Source organism: Rattus norvegicus, chromosome 5, assembly GCF_036323735.1.
Source record: "Rattus norvegicus strain BN/NHsdMcwi chromosome 5, GRCr8, whole genome shotgun sequence".
Lineage (NCBI taxonomy): Eukaryota > Metazoa > Chordata > Mammalia > Rodentia > Muridae > Rattus > Rattus norvegicus.
The window spans coordinates 144,615,166-144,639,205 of record NC_086023.1 but is presented as its reverse complement, the minus strand read 5'-3'; the positions used below and the strand labels follow the sequence as shown (position 1 = coordinate 144,639,205).

At 41.9% G+C, this 24,040-nt stretch overlaps 1 protein-coding gene and 1 pseudogene across 4 annotated transcripts; one reads left to right on the top strand and one right to left on the bottom strand.

Annotated features, from left to right (window-relative positions):
* Positions 1-1,275: 1,275 nt before the first annotated feature.
* Positions 1,276-17,528, bottom strand: Sfpq (splicing factor proline and glutamine rich). Of its 4 annotated transcripts, none has more exons than XR_010066343.1 (12): positions 15,797-17,528; positions 15,028-15,216; positions 14,515-14,816; positions 14,328-14,423; positions 12,317-12,513; positions 12,128-12,212; positions 11,386-11,503; positions 10,900-10,948; positions 10,695-10,816; positions 2,481-8,414; positions 1,640-1,721; positions 1,276-1,356 (listed from the first exon to the last, which is right to left on the bottom strand). XR_010066343.1 is itself a non-coding variant. In XM_063287175.1 (11 exons), exons 1-10 carry the CDS (start codon positions 16,598-16,600, stop codon positions 2,504-2,506), a joined length of 1,986 nt encoding a protein of 661 aa, XP_063143245.1. In that variant the 5' UTR covers positions 16,601-17,528; the 3' UTR covers positions 1,276-1,721; positions 2,481-2,503. The 4 variants fall into 4 exon arrangements, 2 of the variants coding, with proteins under 2 accessions (XP_063143245.1, NP_001020442.1); XR_010066344.1 differs by having other exon boundaries at positions 2,481-2,527; XM_063287175.1 differs by having other exon boundaries at positions 1,276-1,721; positions 2,481-2,527.
* LOC134486993 (H/ACA ribonucleoprotein complex subunit 2-like) lies at positions 17,361-24,018 on the top strand (annotated as a pseudogene).
* Positions 24,019-24,040: the final 22 nt, after the last annotated feature.

Below are 24,040 nucleotides of genomic sequence, written 5' to 3'. Positions count from 1 at the left end.
AAAAGTTATAAAAAAAATCAAAACAAAACAAAAAAAAAAAAACCAAAAAACAAAAACCCAAGGGTAATTGCACTAATCCTCAAAATCTCATGGACCCCCCCATCCTCTGCCTCCCAGATGCTGAATTAAAGGCACACACATTAAAGGAAGTTTCCATTGTTTGTTCACTAATATATTAACTTTCTTATCTGTTCTCCTCAGTGCTCAGCACCTCATTCTACACAACCCATTTGTCCATCCTGGTCACTTCATGTGCATACACATTTGACCTGTGTTGAAAATGCATGCAGAGACATGACTGTTAATTGAGTATATTTAGACTTGTGGTCCTTAGTACTCATATCTAGGACGAGGCAGACTTGGCAAAACCTCTGGTCCTAGTGTGCCTCCATTTCATTAGACTTCTGTGTTTCCTTAAATGGCCACACAACTGTCTTATAGTAGCAGTCTATCACATTCACTTTCACCAGACTTCCTGTGAATTTTGTATGTCAAATAGGTGAATAGGTGTCTCTGAGGGCATGGGCATAAAACCCTGATCCTAGCTGCCTAGAAGCCAGTCTTCATGTAGCAGATGGTTCTGAGCCATTTCTTCATGTACCCAACACTGACTTAGGAGCTCAGTTTCCAAAAACCCACACACACACACATCTACCTGAAAGCTTTACTAGCTGCTATGTTGAAGTTGTTTGTTCCTTGTATTTTCAGTTCAGCTGCTGACTGGCATTTCCAAATAAACCTAACAGGGTTTGTATATTCCGTCCTATGAGTTTTTTTAAACTAAGGAGTTCATACACATGCTTTGAAATTAGGACTCACTCTAGGCCAGAATGAAAGCTAATGTTCCCCACCTGCCTACTGAACCTTTTCCCACATTATTAGCTCATGTATGTGCACACTGCAGTGTATGTTTAAAGTGAGGGAACAGTTTCCTGGAGCCAGCTCTGTCCTTCCATCGTGCGAATGCCAAGGACTCATCTCAGGTCTTCAACCTTCCCAGTAGGAACATTTTCTCTAAAGCTCACCAAAAGTCTTGTTCTTTCAAGTCGGTCACGTGTAAGAGAATCCTCCACCAAACTAAGTGCCTCACTAAAACGGTTTTCTCATTTTCCGGCTTTAAAAACAAACTAAACGGACTTTCTCAGGTGTTCTATAACCCTGCTAGACCCCCCCAGTCAAATGATATTACGTATAGGGCACCAAATTTAAAACCACTAAATTTGGGGACAGAATCAGTCAACCCTAGGAGTCCTACTTGAACAGAGACAATCAAGGTTTTAAAATAATGTATCTTTATTAATGTCAAGTTCATTCCTCTTTGGTCTTGACTCATTTTCTGGTACAGCTCACTTGATCCTGTCAATTAAAAAATATGGTTAATCCAACTTATCAAAACTTCAAATGTCACCTACTAAGCTCTAACACTACCCTGTTAAATCAAGGAACGTGGTAATTATTGGCAGCTTTGTAGTAGCATGATCTTCAAATAAAATGCTGGGTCAGAATGTCTCTCCACTATCTTGGTTTAAGTGTCTGTCTGACATTTTTCATGAAGCCCTGTCAATTCTTTTAAACTCATACAGCAAGTCTGATAGCACCTGCCTTGTCTCCAAATTAATTTGAATGTCATTTCACTCACCAAGAGTCTGTCAATCTAAGCAATTTGTGGCTTTCCTTCTTGGATGGCCCATGTTGTATGTCTTGAGAACATCTAATTCCACCTATAATAAATAAAACAAGATTTAATATTAGCACCATATATTTTACTTTATTAATAAAAAGTATTATTTTGGGGCAAAGGCTCTGAACAACTATTATAAATATATTACATGCAAAACAGACATTGAACAATACAAGTCTGAAAATACAGCATGTTTCATCTCTTTTTAAAATGGTAGCATTATCTTTTAAGCATGCAGGTCTTTTTCCCTTTTAAAAGAATTCTTTTTTTTTTTAAAGATGTATTTATTTTATGTACGACATTCTGCCTGCATATGTGACTGTAGGCCAGAAGAGGGCACCAGATCTCATTACAGATGGTTGTGAGCCACCATGTGGTTGCTGGGAATTGAACTCAGGACCTCTGGAAGAGCAGTCAGTGCTCTTAACCGCTGAGCCATCTCTCTAGCCCTTAAAAGAATTCTTAACTTGTCTCACTGTGTTCTGGGTGTCATATAAAGGTACTAAGAATCAAACCTGGTCCTCTGGGAGAACAGGCAGTGCTCTTAATCACTGAGTTCATTCTCTAGACATAAAACTGACAATGTTTTTGTTTTAGCCATATCTTTTTCCCTTGGTACTGAAAAATCACAAACCCAAAACAGCATATGCAAGGCAAGTGCTCATAATTCATAAGCTACCTCTCAACTTTATTTTTAAGACACTGGTACCTTGGTAGATTTTCAAGGACCAAAGAATTTTCATCTCCATGTATTTTAGCCATTAAAGCCAAAGATAAATCAGGTCCTAAACCCACTTACTTCAAGTAAGAAAGATTCCAAAGTCAGCCAACATCAATCATTCTTACCTAAAGAATAATAAAAAAAAGTTAGTATGAAAGACAAGGGTATGTAATAAAGGCTTGAAAAATGCTAGTTAACTTCCAAATTCTAAAGAGCAAAATTCCAGAGATTAAAGACTGGAATAAGTTATAGCATTTAAAAAAAAATAAAAAAGGAAGAAATTTTATGCAGGGGATCTAAAATTATTCTTTATGTAAGTAATAAGTAGATGACAGAATTAGAAAGAAAACTATCTTCTTCAAAATGCAAAAGCCTAATACCTTCTTTAAAATGCAAAAGCCTAAATCCTATATTCACCAGTCTGAGCACAATGAAGTTTGCAACCCATAATATACTATCCCTTATGTGAAGGTATGTGACAACGTTTACCTGACTAAAGCAGCTATCAGTTTACAAGTTCCCTGCTTCCCCAGTCAATTGAGTGACTTTCATTCTGAGTGCTTTGACCCTAACTACAGCAAGCACACAACACTGCAGTTCTTTACCCTGCAATCCTATGTATTTGCTTCAATTTTTGTCTTCCAAGGCCTCATCTATGCATTATTGGGACAGCAGAGAAGGAAAAAAAAAAAAGGTTCTTCTAAGGGAGAAGTCATTAGCCTTCACTATATACCTGGCACAGGCACAAGAAACACAAAGCTCATCCTTAAAATTCAAGTTCCAGGTTGTTCTCCCAGCCCCCCCACCGGAATCATTACTGCCACAGGTATACAAATAGTTCTCTGTTGCACATGGACCATCCATAAGGGATACTATATCGTTTTGCATTCTTTCCCCTTTCTCCAATTATCCCTAGTCTACGTCCGAGCCCATTTCACCTTCATTTTTTTCTCCAGCACTGGTGTTCAAAAACATTTCTAAGGTTGGTGTTTACCAATCGCTGTTGAGGTCTGCACATTTGAGTCTAAAAAATTGCCAATCATTATCTAGCAGCAATGACAGATGATAAAAAGGAGCAGTTAAATCCTCCATATTCTCTCCCTAGTGGGGAGCCATTAAGAACTGCACTAGCTAGACAGCACTAAACATTATCAGCTAAAGCCAAAACCAAGAAAAGGGCCAGAACAAACACCCCAGAACTCTAAAACCTGTCCAAAATCATTAACACAAAAGGCAGCAGTAAATGCAGGACTGTGGATCCTGTCACTGCAGCTGACAATGATTAACAATAGGAGACATGCACCCCCATTAAGGTTAAAGACCAAAACTAATCACACGCATCTCTTCATTAGGGAGAGTCAGAGTATGCATTGCTGATAGGCTGCAAGCAGCCCTGGATGAAGAGTACCCATTACATTACTTTCATCTTTCAGAAAGCACCGGGATCTGCTCCAAGGGCCTAACAGTATGATAATACATTCTGGCATCACACCTCTGAACTTAGTTTTCATTAAAAAAAAAATAATAATTTTGGATGCAACAAGATTTATGAAATACAATGCAAGCACCTTAGTATATAGTATTACTGGAACCCATTTAAATCCCAGGTTTTTGAGTGTTTTAAAAACCCAATATACTATAAAATCCACAGCTTACACCTACATTCAAATTAACTAGCATGTACAAAAGTCTAATCTTAAAGCAGACCAAGGAAGGGGGGGGGGGAATCACCCCATCCCAAGTCCGTGTTCAAATATAGTCTCTTCAATTTGTTTCTGTTCAGAAGCCTGAGCTTTTGTTAACATTCAAAATCACTGAGCCACGGTAACAAGCACGTGCTACCGATTTAATAGACTATGACACTTCAATGCCCCCAGCAGGGTTTCAGGGAGGTTAGTGATACTCATGTCACATTGTTTGATCTACATTGTAGAAGAAGCTAAGTCACCATATTGCTTTCACCCATCAGCAATCACAATTGCTTGCTAGAGTAACTGCCCCGCCATGACAGCCTGATAGCAAGCCATTGTTCTTGATTCATCGAAAGGCAATTCTCACAGTCCTGAAGCTTTCAGCGGTACGTATGCAAAAATGAACCAAACCTTCCAGTTATAGAGCAGAAAGCATTACAAGTGGTAGCTGTTTTCTCATGCATGCTAGTTAAATACCAAGGCTAACTGAATTGAGGTCTGGAACAACAGTTGATAGAAAGTTCAAGTCCTAAGCAACAAGGAAGGTGCTTTGAAGACTTACGTATTCCTGTGATTATTAAACATTTTGGACTATAATCAATCACATCCCTAAAGCTAGGGAAGTTCAAAGAGCTACTCTGAACAATGCACTCACTCTACAGAAGACGACGAAGTCTTATGGTGGGGAATGATTCCCAACATGTTAAGCCACTGTTTCGCACTAGTGTCCCCCAAGTCTGGAGTATAAACATATTCAGACAAGCCACAGAACTTGAACTATTCATAAGATTCCCATCTAAGCCCAAGTTAGTAACAAGTCTTCCCATGAAGCCCAAACCTGGAAATTTTTGATCACATTACAAAAAGAAAACCCAGAAAAAAATCCACCACCCCATGTCATTTAGTCCTATTTCACTCAACTTGCAGTGCTATCGAGATTGCGTAATGAAATTAGACATTGCTGACCGATGAAGAGGTCATGTTTGCTACTAAGGAGAGTAATTTCCGCATGCTACAGTCTTCGCCAAGGTACTCTGAGCACCCAGGTCAGTATGGTTTGGTTCCCTCACCCACCAACCAGCTGCGTTGCTGTTTTCTCTTCAGTTACAATGTAACTAAAGAAAACCACAAAACTGAGTCAAGACACAAGGATTCAAGTTTGCACTTTTGAGAACTACAACACTGAGTTCTTACTAACAAATTACAGATCTAACCCCAGACCCAGATTTTGAACTAACCTAGCTTATCATACAAGTATTAGGTGCTGCACTGTAATTTCACTGTCAGAAGTGTGATGTCAGAATGCCACTGAATAAAAGCACATAGCAAGTCACCAAGTTAGATTATATTGCTTGTTACCTACCTGTATGCAGTCGGCAATGAGAATCTTGGAGCAAGCAGGAATACTACATCCGGGTCCTAATGTCCATTGCCATTTGCGGTACTACGTTCCTCACAGTTACGCACTGCAGAAATGCTGGCTAAATGCAGTTATGTAGCAGGCCACTACTTTAATAGTGCACAATTGCAGTCCAAGAACACCACAAAACATTCCGCCACAACTTTATGGCTTGTCCAAGCCAAGTACCTAAATTTTTCTCTGCCATGATATGCCACTTGTAAGAATTGCACAGGTGTAACATTACAATTTCCCAAATTATGTTTATATTAGTGGTACAAAACAGAGTGGTGGGTTTTAAGGTAAGTCTCACCACATAAAGATGTCAATAGGTTCAGCTTATAGCAGGCCTATTAAATATACTCTTATAGAATGTAACTTTAAAAGGAGAAATTTTCCAAGTGTCCTCTGTAAACAAAATTTTGATAAAAGTGGAGGAGGAAATGGGGCAAGTGGTTTCTTCAAAGGGAAAATGTCTAAACTACATCCTGACAACCTCCCCTCCCACCCTAAGTTTCCCTTTTAGCTTTTGGTTCAACTGTTCAAGATGATTTAAAATCACTAGCAGGCTAAAACCATCACATGTAAGACTCAATGAAAGTCTCAGCAGCTTACAACCCTTGGTGCAGTTTCACTGATCAGAGTCAGTGTTGGTTGACACTATGCAGCCTCTCTGCTAAACACTGTTTAGCAGCTCTACAGCCCCCAGTAAAGGCTATCAAAAGCCACAGTCTGAGGAAATTATCCCTAAGCATCCTTTCAGCACTCTTCAAGGGTATACTACTACCAAAAGCTTATCTTAGGGTCTGTGCCAGCATCCCTTATAAAGAAAGGCATGTAATCTGAAAAATAAACTGAAACATTAATTTTATAGGCAGATTTTCCCATTTCCCCTCCAGCCCCCACCCATATACATTCAAATTCACCCTCTATGGGTGTCCCATGAACACCCCTCAATTTTCTCATTATTATGGTCCCTACTATTACAATTCAACCAAAAGAGCTCCTTCAAATCCAGACCTTTGTTTCCATACAATTATTAACTTCAGTTGGGCCAATAACTTTCTGATTGCTATGATTATAATAGAACTACCTATTTCCAAGTGTACTGGTGATTAAAAAATGAATGTACTTTCTAAAGTTTTTTTCCCCTTAATACACACTATAAACCTGTCAGTCATACAACCATTTGATGACATGCTTTTTATAATCCAGTAGTGTTTTGCTTTCAAAAATTCCAACGTTTCTATGCATGAAGTACTCGATTGTTTCCACAATAGGTCTCCTTTTGTACTCAAGCACAGAACTCGACCTCAGCAAGTGATTTAGGATTTCTTTCGCCAATTAGCACCAAGGATAGAGGTGGAAGGGATGAAGACATTTCACAGTGAAAGTTCTACAATGTAGACTTGAATGAAAATGTAACTAAGAACAGAGCCAAGCTATTCAATTACTTCCGTACTGTTAGTTTTTCCTCTTACATATTTACACTGGGAAGAAATCAAGCTCCCATTATACTCATAAACAACAGTAAGCAATCTACACTTTATTATTATCATCAAGTCAGAAAGTCTCTTGTTCTAATGAAAGGAAATTCAATGAAGTTGACAATCAACTGACATCATGGAAACATCCCCAAGCTTATGGTGGAGGAAAGAGTATTTTTACTATGCAGCCTGAGCAACTCTCTCCGGGTTTGGTACTACACTATAAGACTGATGTAAACAGTTCAGCTCCATAGTGAGAAGATTTGGCAGTCCTACTTGGTAACAGTCACCACTAGTTCTCCAAGAGAACCAACACTTTCAGACTACAGATTTTGCTCACTAGAAGCAACACAAGGAGGCATACATAAGGCTAAACTTTATAGTTAACTACTAACCCTTAACTCTTCAAGTTAAAACTCCCAACTAAATCCCGTCTTTTAAATCACTTGAAGTAATACATGAAAAGGCTTCATGTTTAACAATCTTTAATTCAAATGCAAAAGTTCAGTACAAGCCATTTGTAGGGCTTGGGTTGTTTTCTTTTTAAAACAAAACAATATGGGGAAACGCAACAAGATTATCTTTCCATTTTCAAAGCCTTTCAAGGAAAGAATCATAGATAGGGCCATAAGGGATCCGTTTAACCAAACCCCCTTTCTCACTACCAGTAGTTTTCACCCATTCCATAATCTTAATACGTGTGCCTGAATTAAGACTTACAGTTCAACTTTTCTAATATAACCATTAAAAAATGCTGAGCACCAGCCTGTTTCCTATAATGCCAAACAAATCCTAATTACTTCAATATGCATTTCTTTTTAAACAAGGGGGGGCCACCATTTGTAGAAAACAATACTTAGCCTCCAGTTACATTTCCCAGAAATGGCATATGCCACTCAGGCCTACACACGCTCATGCTTTCCAAGTGAAATACCTAGCCTAATGTGCATAGAAGCATGGATAGCAAAGTTGGAGATCAGTCTCATAACTATTTTTTTCTATTTATTTGAAGCACAGTAAAAAAAAAATGGTACACTTTGGAAATTCAGTGGCACAAGGTACACTGCCATTAACTTGAGAAACATTATACAGTTAAAAAAAAAGTAAATGAAAAAATTTTTCTCCTGTTTCGAACACTGCGTTACATAATTTTACCTGCCCAAACAGGCCATTTACAAATATCAGGTCAATAAACTGCTAACATCCATAAAAAGGTAGCTTTCTTACTAAAATGCCAAGAATTTAAGTGGTATCTAAACAAGAAGACAAAACCAAACTGGAATGAAAGCCTAAGTATCTAAAATCGGGGTTTTTTATTTGGCCCTTCATACTCTTCTCTCCCTCTACCATATCCTGCTGGCGTTCCAGGCCCCATTCCTCTAGGACCCTGTCCACCCACAGGACCCGCACCTCCCTGCCCAAAGCGCTCAGTACGCTATTGGAACAGTAATTAACAGTTCATTAAATGTAGTTGATGTCCATGTGTGTTAAGTAAATATTTTAGAAGGTTCCGTAGTCAACGTTCGTCGATACAATCACCAATGAGTCGATCCACAGGTACCGGGAACATAGAAAGGAAAAAAGGGTAATTTGAAAATTAGTTTACGGTAATACATGCCTTGTGGTATGTTCCCACTTGAGCCATTCTCATACACCTGTTTCAAAGAATAGATCTTCCCTGTAGTGCTAAAAAATTCAAAAATTAGTGCAGATGTGAAAACCCATTCCAAAATGAGTTCTACAAAATTCACATCAGATTAATCCACTGACATGCTTGTCCAGGTGTGAAAACAAAGTCATCTCCAAGCCTACAAAAGTCCAATCAGAAAAAGCAACTTGCTCAATGAAGGACAAAGGCCTACTCACCAGGTAGTGGCATGTGCTGCATAAGAAACCTTGTGCTTTTCAAGATCTTATGACACATCTGCAAAGTTGCAGAAATCTTAAAAGGTTGGAATGAAGCTTAATAAAATGCTACCAGACTACAAAATAGAAAAAGCACAAAAAAATATAGTATTTTTTACTTATCCGGCACAGTAACTTCATCAAAAACTCATTTTGCCACAGTCTCACAGGCATACCACACTTCAGAGCCATCACTACTAACCGGAGACACTTACATGCACAGTATGTTTCTGCATTGTTACAAACACAGTATACAGACAGTCCACCTACTTCAAAGTCCAGCTTTTCTTAGTTTTGAAAGTGCACTGTCACTTTGTTATAATTCCACGTTTTAGGTTCTCTCCCAAAACAGCCTATCACCAAGCTAGGGGGCTGCAGTAAAGCAGTGAGTGACTTCATAGCCCCATCTAGTTTTATGTATTTTGACTTTTAAAGCACAAAGTAAAAAATAAAACCCACATATCCTAACAGCAGAACCCTACAGGCATTCCACTTAAAATTCTACTCAAAATAGCCCAGTTACTAATAACTAATCAAAATAAATAAAAGTAAAGATTGCACCAGGCTTAACTGTTCCTACAATTTCAACTTTCGAAAAACAAAACACTACAGAACTACTTGAACAGACTTTGCTTTCTTCTGAAAGTCTTCAGGTGTATACTTCTACAAAAGAGCTAAAAAAATTAGAGGCTTCAGTTATATTACAGTATCTAAGGACTCAGGATCTGTTAAATGTATAAACCCACGTCTAGACATAGAGCCTAAACACATGTCAAACTAGTTACCTAATTTAATGTAGATACTTTGTGCCTTCTAGGAAGTACTGTTAAGTTCAATTTGAAGAAACCTATCCAGCCATTTATAATGCTAACTTTAATTCTCAAGAAACTGTAGGCAGGTTTTAAGTGAAGTCTCACACTAAAACCTTAAAATTTCTATTTATAACATAATCCCATGAGCTACAAATGCAGCTCCTTTGAGATAAAAGCTATAGGTGAATTATTTATATTCAATTTAGCTATAATTTTTTTCCCACCAAAATGCAGTTCTTAAAGATCTGTAAAGCCCTGCCCCTACAGCAGCCACTCATACCAAAATTCATTTGACTATTGTCAAGCACCTGACAGGCTATCTCCATATAGATAAAGCATGATTGCATCAAGGGGTTCAGAACAAATGCACACCATCAGTATGCTTATTGTTGACTTTTGCTACCCTGTAGCAAAGTAGAAACTTTTTTTTTTTAAGATGAACCTACAGAGAGACCCAACAAGTGGGAAACGACGAGTCAAAACACTAGACAGTTCCCCTTTTCATGGGCTAGAAACAGAAACCACAAATAAGGTCAAAGGCCTACCTGTCACACCTACATGCTTAAGACTACAAGCCTCAAGTCTGACTCCTACTTTTGGAAAACACCACAGAACGGCACTGTGCCATTTCTCACTTGGATGCAAGAAAACCATATACAATTATCTATAACACCTAAAATTTGGATTTGCCATGCACTGGAGGTTCAAAAGTGCACAGACAATAAAATGGAAAATACCTACATACTTATTGCCAAAGATAACTCCACAGACTAACATAACAGCATTGACTCCTTGGTGGCAACCATATCTGTTTAGGTTACCACCACACACAGTTCTACATTGCCAAAGTAGTCCTCGGTATTATATATATTTACACAATGGGGGAACTGAAAGTCCAGTCAGCTACTTTAAAAAAAGAGAGAAAGAGAGAGGAAAAATAAAACTCAAGTCGTGAAATGAAGAGTCTCCTTTATACTATGTCCCACAGGATACATTACCATGTCGCTTCCCATCATGGAACCACTCATGGTTGCTGGTGGAACTCCAGGATTAGCTTCATAACCTATGCCACCACCACCACCTAGCGGTGGAAATTTCTGGCCTCCTGAACCATAGGGATCTAGGAAACAAAACCAGTGGTTACCCCAAGAGAATGCTCCTGCTACAGTGTGTACTGCTGTCTGTAACAAGTCTCTCACTTACCTCCCATGTTCATTGTTCCACCACCACCCATTCTCATGTCTCTTTCTCTCTGGGGAGGGAAAACACAAAAATAAACTTCAATCATACATGAAACCTACCACCATGTACACAAGTAGAAAAAAATTGAACACAAAAATATTTATCCAGTGGGATTCACTTTTGATTCAATCATTTGGGAGGCAGAAGTAGGCTTATCTGTTTAACACCAACATGTACATAGAATTCCAGGCCAGTCAAGGCTTAAAGAAAGACTTTGCCTCAAAAACCAAAGTAACTCAAGGCTCAAAATGTATGTTTTTCTACTTCATTGTGGCATACAGTGTCCTGAAAGCTGGTTAGACCATGAAAACAAACAAGCTCCGTGATATTTGATCCAGGAAGATCTGGTAGCAGTTTGTACATACAAAGAAAACAGAAGAAAACAGCCACACTAGTACATTTACAATGAATAAATGGTATGCTAATCTACTGCATCACAAAACTTACTGGATCCATGTAGCCCATCCTGCTGTAGCTTTCTTCTCGTTGGCGTCTCATTTGTTCTTCCATCTCACGTTGGCGAATCATCATCTCTTCCTCTCTTCTACGCCGTTCCTCCTCTTGCCTACAAATATTTTTCAGGCATATAAACCAAAGTGTCATCCATACCTAAAACTTAAGAAGCCAAATGTGGGGTTGGGGATTTAGCTCAGTGGTAGAGTGCTTGCCTAGCAAGCGCAAGGCCCTGGGTTCGGTCCCCAGCTCCGGAAAAAAAGGAAAAAAAAGAAAAAAAGGAAAAAAAGGAAAAAAAAAAAAAGCCAAATGTGATGGCCTTTGCCTTTAAACACAGTACTTCATTAAGAGTCAAAGAGAAATGAATCTTCAGTTGGAGGGGCCAACTAGTGCCATGCAGCAACGCCTTCAGAAAAAAACTACTTGAAAAAGAACTAGAAGTTTGTCTTTGAATAAAAGTAGAGGTTCAGGGGTTGGGGATTTAGCTCAGCGGTAGAGCGCTTGCCTAGGGAGCACAAGGCCCTGGGTTCGGTCCCCAGCTCCGAAAAAAAGAAGAAAAAAAAAAGTAGAGGTTCAACTCTAATGTTCATAAAGGAATAAAGTCTACATCATAATTCTGGTCATAGCAGCATTCTGGCAAAGGTAATGAGCCTTTCTAATACAAACTTGCACTTAGTACTCCTTGTCTCTAAGTCAGAATACACATGAGAAGTCAAGTCTGAATTCAACACTATACCTCAACTGCATTTCTTTACGTTTCTGCATTTCTTGACTGTGAAGTTCCTCCATGCGCCTTAATTCTTCCTGGCGTCTCATCAGATCTAAATATTGGAGATTATTTTAGATTCGTGTTAATGAGGCTCTGGCCTCTTTTAAATGCCCAACTGGTCTTTACCAATACAATTCTGAGGCTTCCTTTTTTTACCTTGGCGCAAAAGATTTGCTTGGTGTTCATGGTAGGCATCTTCCATTTCACTTTCCAACTTGTCTTTTGCATCCTTCATGTTTTTTTCAACTTGTTCCCTTTGCTGTTTTTCCATTTCATCCAAAGACTTCCATCGTTGAGAATATTCATACTCAAATGTGCCATGCTGAGCAAAACGAGGAGGCGTTTCTCTCTCCCTGACAATACATAATTTATACAGAAGCAATTTTGAGAATGCAGTATCAGTGGACTTCCTAAGAAGACCAAAAACCTAAACCAGGCAGGGTTGTTTACAGTTTTAATCACAGCATCAAGTTTTAGAGATCTGATCCAAAACAGGCAGCACTACACAAAAGAAACCCTGACTCAAAAATATACAGATGAATAAAATCCTTAAGTACCTGTATTCCTATTGCCCACTGGTAAGGCATTTGCATATAACAGGTAACAATAATGTATAGTATCCTGGATTTGATCCGAAGCACTAAGAATGGACACAAAAACCACAAGAGGTATTCCTTTCCCTACCCTATCATGTTGTTTTTAAGGTCCCCAACTTGCAATCCTGCTCAACCATGTTAAGAAACACCACTGAGATCAAAACAGCGATATCAAGTACAGTACAGTGAAAGGGGCTGGAGAGATAACTTAGCAACAAAGAACACAGCTCTTCTTCCAAAGGACCAGGGCTTGTGTCCCAGACTCACAAAGCAATTTTAAGAATGGATGAAGGAAGGATATGACACTGTCTTTGCCACAATGGGAATCAGGCACACACAGCAGGTAAGCCATACACACGCATTAAAAACTAAATTGACATTGCTTAAAGGTCTCTCTCAACATCTACCTTTCATTCCCCCGAGCCCTTTGCTTAAGTCTAATATCATCTTTAGAATCCCACCATGTAACCCTGGAACTTGCCTCCCAGACAAATGCTCACCTAGCCATGAGCTATTTACCTAAATTGTATTAACTCTAGAAGTAGCAAGTTATGATATAAAATAAAGCAAAAAGCCAAAAAGGCACCACAATGTGTTTCTAGGCCAGTCTGGTCTACAGAGACCATGTGTCTAAACCTAAAGAGGAAAATCTGGGGGGCAACGGTGGCACAATCCTTTAATGCCAGCACTAGGGAGGCAGAGACTGGGAGACCTGAGGCCACCTGATCTATAATTTTAAGATAGCCAGGATTAGGCAAAGAAACCCTGGGTCGGGGTTGGAGTAGGGTAAATATGCAGAAAGAAAATGATCCAAGAACAGGAACGTAGATAAGAAACACTATCTCGGGCTGGAGAGATGGCTCAGCGGTTAAGAGCACCTGACTGCTCTTCCAGAGGTCATGAGTTCAATTCCCAGCAACCACATGGTGGCTCACAACCATCTGTAAAGAGATCTGATGCCCTCTTCTGGTGTATCTGAAGACAGCTACAGTGTACTTATATATAATAAATAAATAAATCTTTAAAAAAAAAAAAAAAAGAAACACTATCTCCCTCTTTTCCTATAGCCAAATTCCTTATCCAGGCTTCTTTTTCCCAACAATAACAAGTAGATCTCACTCAACCTTAGCATGTATCTGGTTCACATGCAAATGTACTTTATCCAACAGCTTCAAGTATGCCAGATGTGGTGGCATGTGCTTTCATTTCCAGCACTCTGGGAGGCAGAGACCCGTGGGAACTTACAAAAGGCCAGTTTGGAAGTTACAAATACAAGTTTCAAGACAGCCAGGAAGTTACAGAAAAACCTTGTTCTCAAAAAAGAAAAATAAATACATGTGAGCCAGAGATGTGTATTAAGCATACTCAAGCAACAGTGTAAACATGTTCATAACACTTTGGCGAGCAGGTCACACCTACGATCAAGCAGATGTCAGTCTGGCCTATATAACAGAAAATGTTAGACCAACCAAAAGAATAAACAGGCCAAATTTCTAAGGTTCTAATAAGTTCTAAGCAGAATTAGAAAACCACTAACTTCTCTTTTTGAACACCAAAAAGCTTAGTCTTACTTTTGATACATTGGATTCTTCTGGGCCAGTTTTTCAGGAAGACCATCTTCATCATCTAACTGCTCAAGTGGTTCCACAATGACTGGGCGAGGAGTCCTAGTAACACAAATGATTCCTCATCTTCAAACTGTATTTCAACTAACCACCAAAATTATAAAAAAATTAGCATAAACTAAAGACAACTTACGTTGTCAGTAGGAAAACACCTTCACTGCATCTTTCAAATGCTTTTCTTGCTGCTGGCTTCGAAGCAAATTCAACAATGCCTTTCCCCGTGGATCTTCCACGATCATCCACAATTACAACAGCCCTTTCAATAGGACCAAACTGGCTAAAGGCCTCTTCCAAAAGTTCATTGGATACATAAGGAGAAAGATTCCGAACAGACAGGGCTGCAGCATGTGTGGCAAACCGAACCCGTAGCTGTCTACCTCTCATGGGGGTATCATCAAGTTCAGCTTTGGCAATTTCAGCCAAGGCTCTTGACTCCTGAAAATACCAGAAACATTTTAAACAGCTCCAAAACTAGCTATTCTATTTCAAGAACTGTCTTCGTGCAGTCCTCCCAACACCCCAAGGCTAAAGGTCTGAAGCTCTGCCCCAATACACACTATGCTGATTTCTATCGATGAGAAACGTAAAGGCCCGTTAATTCTTCCCATTTAAAACCATGCCTTAAAAAGGAAAAAATTACACTCACAAGTTTAATGAACCCGAACCCTTTGCCCTTGTTGATAAAAACTTCTCCCGGTTCTCCGTATTTAGCAAACAGTCTTTTGAATTCATCCTCTGTGATATCAGCAGGTAGGTTCCCCACAAACAACCGACAGCGCTGTGTGTAAGTTTTTTCTCCAGGCCTCCGCAAGAGAGACAAGTTGGCTTTAAATCCCTAATGAAGAAACCGGACGGAATTCACACAACAGTCAGGGCAGGGGAAAAAAAAACCCTAGTTGCCCCTAAACAGGCCATCATGCATTAATAACGATTTTCTTTTTTCAATAAAGACTATGAGGTTGTACTATACTTGGAGATCCGAAAGGATCTAATTAATCAATAAACAGCAGAGCGTATACAAAATGCTTTGAAACACACCCGCCTTTATTAAACGCCCATCATACAATACTCTGATGTCACCAAATAGATCTAAGTGCACTAGGAAGTCAACGCCAAATTGCCCTTTTTTCTCCAACAGCACAGAAGTCTACGAAATGCACTAGTTGGGTCCCAAGGGACCGCTAGCTTCTAGCAGCCCACCAGGACGCACAGCTGCCCTCCCGCTGGAAGCCAATCCCTGGCGGAATACACAGCCCGCCGTGCGTCCGCCCCGCCTTCGCAAGCATGCGCAGGAGCGCTTCCGGCAGGGGACAAAATGGAGGCCTCCACTGCCGCGGGCGGGGGGAAAAAACGCCGAGGGTAGGCAGAAGCCGCCATCTTAGAGAAACGGACAGCTTCCTCCAGAACCTACTCACCTCCGAGTCGGATATCTTTTCCTCTGTGCGAGGTCCCGGGCCGCCGGGAGGGGGGCCCTGATGGTGCTGCTGGTGGTAGGGCGCGTGGTGCTGCCGGCCCCCACGGGGCTCCCCGCCACCTCGGTGAGGTGGCTTCGGGTGGCCACCAGGAGCGCCCATGCCCGGACCACCGCCAGGCTTAGGCCCACCCGGCATCTTGCCGCCTTTGGGACCGCCAGGGCCTGGGCCTTGCTTAGGCCCTGGACCGGCGCCCCCGGCGGGCGGTGGCGGAGGGCCACCGGTCTGTGGAGGCGTTGTTGAGACTCCGCTGCTCGGCGTGGAAGGGGGAGGCGGTCCGGGGGCAGTAGAGGGGACTGCGGGCGGCGGAGTCGGGGTAGGACCCGGGCCCGGCGGGGCGCCGGTGGTAGGGGGGTTGGCGGGCGGGGCCGAGACCGCCGGAGGCGGCGCAGTGCTCACTCCGGGCGCCGAGCCGGGGCCTTGCGGGACGACGGGCTTGGATTCCTGCGGCGGAGGCGGGGGCTGTTGATGGGGCGGCTGGTGTGGCGGCGGCTGCTGGTGCGGTGGAGGCTGCTGCGGCGGGGGCTGCTGCGGCGGAGGTTGCTGCTGCTGCTGGTGCGGAGGTGGAGGCGGGAGCGGTGGCTTCGGGCCGCCAGGGCCGGGGCCCATGGGGCCGCGATTCTGGTTGAGGCCCATGCCAGGCGGCGGAGAGCGGAAGTCGTGGAGGCCGCCGCGGCCACCGCCTCCTCCACGCCGATGAAAGCCTCCACCACCACCACCGCGGCTCCGGAACCGATCCCGAGACATATCTGTAGTCAAGGGGCGGTCGAGGCAGAAGCGGAGAAGTCGCTCAGGGAACGTGGTTGCCACCTTGCTTAGCACAAAATGGCGGACGACAGAAGCTGCGCGCCGCCTTTGTCCTCTTCTTAAATAGGACAGTTCGGCCTGGCCCGCCTTCCCTAGATTGACAGCTCAATCAGCCAATAGCAAGTACAGTACTTGATGATGAAACCTGAGTTTTCCCTATTGGCTCCCTTGTGAGAGGCGGGAGGTAGGTAGGCTGTGGTTTCCATTTGACCTATGAACGAATAAGGAATTGTCCACAAGCCTTTGTGATTTGTTGGAAGAAATTTGAATGGGCATGCCCTGCAACTTTCTCGTGAAATCAAATATCCAGGGCCCTATCAGCTCCTGATAGCGCTGAAAGGCTGTTTTCTTTCCTCTTAGGAGTAATCCGCTATTCTTGTCCAGAAAACATGATCACTGGCTCAAAGTTTTAAATTGAACTCCTGCCATCTAACTCTTCTTCGTCCCATGCCAATGAAGTTAGAGTAAATTTCACAGAGTTTAATCACAACGGTTTTATTTTTATTGAAACCTCATCAGAGGCTAGCAGATTGGCAAACACGTAAGCCTATAATTTGGGAGGAGGCACAATAATCAGGACTGCAAGTTTATCTTTACATTATCAACTACATTGAGTTCGAAACCAGCTTGGACTATATGAAATGTAAAAAAATAAAATGAAATAAGATTAAAATAAAATTTAAGGTAATGTTGACATATGCCTTAAATCCCAGCACTCTGGAAGCAGAAAGTAGAAGGACTCTGAGTTCAAAGCCAGCCAGGGTTGCGTAGTAAGTTCCAGGACAGCCAGGGCTACACAGAGAAAACCTATCTCCAAGTAATTAACAATATAATAATAATAATAATAATAATAATAATAATAATAACAATAATAAATGAATAAAAGTAAAGATTTAAGAAGAGGGGAAGCAAAAATAGTCTATAGCAACGCAAGTTTGTCGTAATATAAAACTTAGACTTAAGTGAATGTAGTCTTTGTCCAAGAGGAAAAAGAGGTAAGAGAGCTGAAGATGTGGCCTTTGGGGTTTTGGCTGTGTGATGTGAAAAGGCTCACTTTCATCTCCAGCACAGGAATAAACTAGGTAGATGTAACTTCCTGTGTGTATACAGCAACAATTCACAAGCACAAATCATGGGGGAGGAACATGTGTTTGTTGGTTTTGGTTTTTCAAGACGGTTTCTTTGCATAGCCATGGCTGTCCTAGAACTAGCTCTGTAGACCAGACTGGCCTAAAACTCAGAGATCCACCTGCCTCTAGAGGCCTCCCAAGTGCTGGGACTAAAAGCATGCCAGGTTGGCCAAGATTATTTTTTTCTTTCTTCTTCCCTCCATTTAACGCTTCATGAACATATAAGCACTTTAAAACTAGTTGGGTTTTAACCGGGATTGAGTCTGGTGCATGCCTTTGATCCCAGCAGGCATGAGGTAGAAACAGACACATCTCTGAGTTCTAGGCCAGCCTGGGCTACAGAGTGAGTTTCAGGCCAGCAAGAGAGCTACATAGTGGGGTTGGGGATTTAGCTCAGTGGTAGAGCGCTTGCTTAGGAAGCGCAAGGCCCTCGGTTCGGTCCCCAGCTCCGAAAAAAAGAACCAAAAAAAAAAAAAAAAAAAAAGAAAGCTACATAGTGAAACACTGTGGAAAACAATTTTTATGCAGGGCTGAGACCATAACTTGATAGTAAAGAGCTTGCCTAGCCTGCTCAAGGCCCTAGATTCAACTCTTAGCCCACAAAACCAAAAACTAATGTTTTGGTTTTTTGTTTTGTGATATTTGGTATCAGTAAATATTGCTATGAAAACAGCCAGCTGGCGGCACCTCTTTTCCCTCAAATTCCCCATCCTGATAGTGTGAGCCAGCAGGACGGTTGGTTCATCAGATACAGGTCCTGCTTCCAAGCTTGACAGTTTAAGTTCAGTCACTCAGACCCATGTGGTGAAAGGAGAGAAGCAACTCTGCAAGCCAAGTTGTCCTCTGGGGTCCACACATGTCCTCAGATGCATATACCCACAAACTATAATCCCCAGTCTTCCATCATACTTCGGAACCCAAGGTAGGCAACTATGTACCATTGAAATACCTCCTGATGACTACGAGCTGTCCCCTTTAATGCCCCTCCTAGTTATTGCCTCTCTTCTTTTTTATTTTAGTTTTGAGACAAGTTCTCTGTATATAACCCTGACTGTGCTCGAACTCGCTATGTAGACCAAGCTGTCCTTGAACTCACAGAGATCCACCCGCCTCTGCCTCCTGAGACAAAAGGTAGGAGCTACACACTTAGCTTTGAAGCCTTACATTCAGGAACTTGTTTCACCCGTCTTAGATACTCTGATCACCAACAAACAGAAGAATTTTGTTCTCTCCTCTACACTAGCTGATGAAGTGACTCCAGAACGTTCCCACACAAAAACAAATGGCACTCTAATGTTACCCAAATGTTGTGTCCTAGAAGACAAAAAGTGTCTAGTCAGAGAAGTCTAACCAGTATATGATTTTGTAATGAAGTCTATAATACAATTAAGAAGACTAAGCAAATAAAAATGCAACTCAGTTCTGAAATGTGAAGTATTGTGCCTGAGTGGCAGATAGGACAGTTTTCACCTTGTAATTCTGAACGAAGGTGACCTTACCACTCAAACACTGTAATTACAATACGTGAAAGTTATAATTATCTTCTGGATATAACAGCAAACTGAAGGAATAAGGCGGGATGGCACTTCATGCCTATAATGCCAACACCCAAGAACTTATGGAGAATGACTGCAGGTTCAAGGCCAGGCTGGGCTACATGGTTCTAGATCAGTCAGGGCTATATAACAAGACTCTAAAAAAGTGTGTCTAGGTGGTATATGCCACCATGCCAGTCATAAAGATAATTTTTTTAAGATTCATTCATTTTATATATATATATATATGTATATATATATATATATATATATATATATATATCATAGCTGTCTTCAGACACACCAGAAGAGGGCATCAGATCCCATTACAGAGGTCGTGAGCCACCATGGGGTTGTTGGAAATTGAACTCAAAACCTCTGGAAGAGCAGTCAGTGCTCTTAACTGCCAAGCCATCTCTCCAACCCAAAGATAATTTTTTAAAAATCTTTATTAAGGGCTGGGGAGATGGCTCAGTGGTTAAGAGCACTGACTGTGCTTCCATAGGTCCTGAGTTCAAATCCCAGCAACCACATGGTGGCTCACAACCATCTGTAATGAGATCTGAGGTCCTCTTCTGGTCTGTCTGAAGACAGCTACAGAGTATTTATATATAATAAATACATTTGAAAAAATAAAAATCTTTATTAAATCTTTATTTAGGGTGAGGACTAATAACTTTATTTGGGAGGTGGGAATATGGCTCAGTCAATATTTGTGGTTCAGTCCCCAGCACTGCATAAAAATCAGCATGGTGGTAATTGTAATCCTTGAATTCTAACACTCGGGAGGCAGAGACAGGCAGATCTCTTGAGTTCGAGGCCAGCCTGGTCTACAGAGTGAGTTCCAGGACAGACAAGGCTACACAGAGAAATTGTCTCGAAAAACAAAAGAGAGAAACAAAACAAAAACAAAAAAGCCCAACATGGTGGCTCATACCTGTGTTCCCAGCTTTTGGGAGTGGATGCACGATTCAGGAAGATCTGAGGTTTAAAGTCATATTCAGATACATAACCGACTGGAGAACAAGCTGGGCTGTTTGAGATCCTGTCTCAAAAACCAAATCTGTATTCTGTAGAATCAAAACAATTTAGATTAGATTATGATTGCCACTTAGGTCTCACCAAGGCTGAGTGATCCTGCAGAATAAGAACACAGCCATTGGAAAGCAGACTAGGCCCAGCTTCATTCATCATTACTACCAGCTGGTGGGTGTTGGTGCATTCCATTAAGTCCTGCCTTATGAGAGAAGAAAATTAGTGGGTACAGTGACATCTGAGAGACATTGTCTACCCTTGTATTCCAGAAAGCACAGCATCAGAGAGTAGGACCACCAACCCATAAGAATCGAAAGGATGGGGGTTGGGGATTTGGCTCAGTGGTAGAGCACTTGCCTAGGAAGTGCAAGGCCCTGGGTTCGGTCCCCAGCTCCAAAAAAAAAGAACCAAAAAAAAAAGAATCGAAAGGATGCCTGCATCTTCAACATGATCACAGGCCCTCTCAACCCATCCAGACACCCAATGTACCAGCCAATCTGCTCTACACTATGTTATCCTCCCTCCCTTGAGACACTCAAGATTATCCTACCCCCTGCTTTTCCTGCTACTGTCCCACTCCTCCAGATGTTCCAAATATTGTACAAAAGCATGCAGCATCAAAGTAAGAGTAGGCACAGTGTGTCATAGCCACCAGCCTCTGGTCTTTGCTTTCCAAGTGCTGGGATTTACAGGCACATGGCCAACTTGTATTTAGTTCTCGTAATAGTCACAGTAACAGTTCAGAAACAGTGTTAAAATGTGTACATACCAGCATCTAAGTATGTGTGTGTGTGTGTGTGTGTGTGTGTGTGTGTGTTTAATCATGTACTTGTATATACATGTGTGGGTGCCACAGAATGCTTACGGAGGTCAGGGGACAACTTGTGGGAGTCAGTTTTTTTTTTTGTTGTTGTTGTTGTTTTTTAAGATTTATTTATAGGGGTTGGGCATTTAGCTCAGTGGTAGAGCGCTTGCCTAGCAAGCTGAGCTAAATCCCCAACCCCAGATCTATTTATTTATTATAGATGAGAACACTGTAGCTGTCTTCAGACACGCCAGAAGAGGGCATCAGATCCCATTGCAGATGGTTGTGAGCCACCCTGTGGTTGCTGGGAATTGAACTCAGGACCTCTGGAAGAGCAGTCAGTGCTCTTAACCACTGAGCCATCTCTCCAGCCCCAGTGGGAGTCAGTTCTATTTTTCTTCCACCACATGGGTTCTGGGGAAACTAACCTCAGTTGGTCAGACTTGATAGCCGGCACCCCCAATTATTTTGATTTTTGAAGCAGAAGTTTCACTCTGCTACCCAGGTTGGCCTTTAATCCTTGGTGATCCTTCCTGCCGCAGTCTCTTGAGTGCTAGGATTATGGGTATGACCCAACTGGGCCCACTCTGAACTTCTCTTTTAACCGGCAAAGCACGGAGCCCAGTGATGATATCCTCAGAATGTACTGGAATGAGTGAGTCCGTGCACTTTCTTTTCTGAACCATTGAAGAATGTCCCCAGATAACAATCATTAATTTCAGGTATTAAACACAGCTCAAGCTCGAGTGCGGTGGTGAACGTCTTTAATCCCAGCCCCCAGGAGGCAGAGGCAGGTTGAGTTACAGGCTAGCCTGGTCTACAGAGCAAGTTACAGGACAGCTAGGGCTACATAGAAATCCTATCTCAAGAAACAATAAGTAAATAAATAAAAATATGACTCGGTTTTCAAATGTGTAATAAATTATTGTGCTTGAATGACAGAACAATTTTCACCTTGTAGCATTCTGAACGAAGGCGATCTTATCCCTCAAACACTGTAATTACAATACAGGAAAGTTATAATTATCCTCTAGTTTGAGTTTTTATGAGACCTAAAAGGATAGGAAGAGATATAATATGCTTGATGAAACACAAGTTTGCTTCCTAATAAATTTTAACTAACTGAATTTGCATCTTCAACTGAACCCGGAGGGCTCATAGAACCACAACATCAGTCAGCGCGTGTTAATTTAACTTGGCGGGTCTCTCAACCTTCCTCATGCCTTTCTCTTTTGGATGTATTGCTATGTGTCTCTGGATTTTCATTCCCCGAACAGAGACCTGAGATTACTGGGTTTGGGGACAAAATGGGGCAAAAGGAAGGAGGGCGCCTAAGGTTCCAAATTCACAATTCTGCGCTAGTGGAGAAGGGAGTCCAGCTGGAGTCCAACTGGCAAACAGTAACACTGCAGTGAAGCTCCTCACCGCTAGGGGTCTCAGCGGCCGTGTGACTTCCTGCATCGCCTTGGCGGTCAGCTAGCTGTGCACAGTCCATTACTCCATTGTCATTGAGACTCCGAGCAAGTAAACTTTCTGAAAGATTGATTTCAGTGCTTAGGTCAGATTTCCCAGCAGATCTAATCAGTGTCTAGATCGCCTCTATAAATAATAGAAACAGTGCATTAACAACTCGTCTCACTGCTTTTCGTTTCTTTGGGAACAACATGCTATGTTTGCAGCGTATTTCTTTCTATATCATCCAAAGAGTTCTTTGGAATGTGGGGCGAGGAGGAAAGTTTTTCCTTTAGCAGTAGCTTGGAGTGATCCGTTTGAGTGTTCTGAGTTCCCGAACCTTTTACTTCCAGAATGACCTAAAAGTCTTCCGAAACTTTTGTGTAGTTCCATTTATTTAAAAGCATCTATCATCCTTCAAATGCTCAAGAATTACCACTTACATTTTAAAAGTGCTGGGGGAAAAATAAAAGCTAGAGTATAAAACATTACCAAATGGAAGATGATAACTCAAAGACATAACCTATATATAGATGAATTTTTGCCATAAGAGAATATTAGAAGCTAAGTGACTCACACCTTTGATCCCAGCACTCAAGAGACAGAGGCAGATAGATCTCTGAGTTCAAGACCAGCCTGGTTTACAGAGTGAATTCCAGGACAGCCAGGGTCCCATATGGAAGCCCCGTCTCAAATAATAATAATAACAACAACAACAACAATAATAATAGCAAGAATTTATGTTTTTAAGATTATTTATTATATGCTCTGACTGAGTTGCAATTGCTAAGATGACCAAAATAAAGGTGGTTCCCGAGGAGTCTGAGGCGCAGGCAGAGGGCTGCAGCGAGAGGGCTGCAGGGAGGAGCACACGTACGAAGAGCTGCTGGTCAACCTGAACCCCATCGTGCAGTCCCTGGCTTCCGGCCGCCTGACGCACAAGCTCTACAAATGCATCAAGAAGGCGGTGAAGAAGAAGCAGATTTGTCCCGGGTGAAGGAGGTTCAGAAATTTGTCAACAAGGGCGAGAAAGGGATCATAGTTTTGGCAGGAGACACATTGAGGTATACTGCCATCTCCCAGGTATGGGGGAGGACCAGAACTTGCCCTGCGTCTACATTCTCTCTAAGATGGACTCGGGTGCAGCTACAGGCTCCAAGCGTCCCTCTTGTGTGATCACGGTGAAGCCCCATGAAGACTATCAGGAGGCCTATGACAAGCACCTGAAGGAGGTACAGGCACTGCCTACACCTCTGTGAGAGACTTGGGCTGCAACCCATCCCCTGTTCCAAGAGATGCTGGGCTGGCTGCAGGCGGCTGCCCACCCTTACAGCATCTCCCCGATTTCTTTTTTTTTTTTTTTTTTTTTTGGTTCTTTTTTTCGGAGCTGGGGACCGAACCCAGGGCCTTGTGCTTCCTAGGC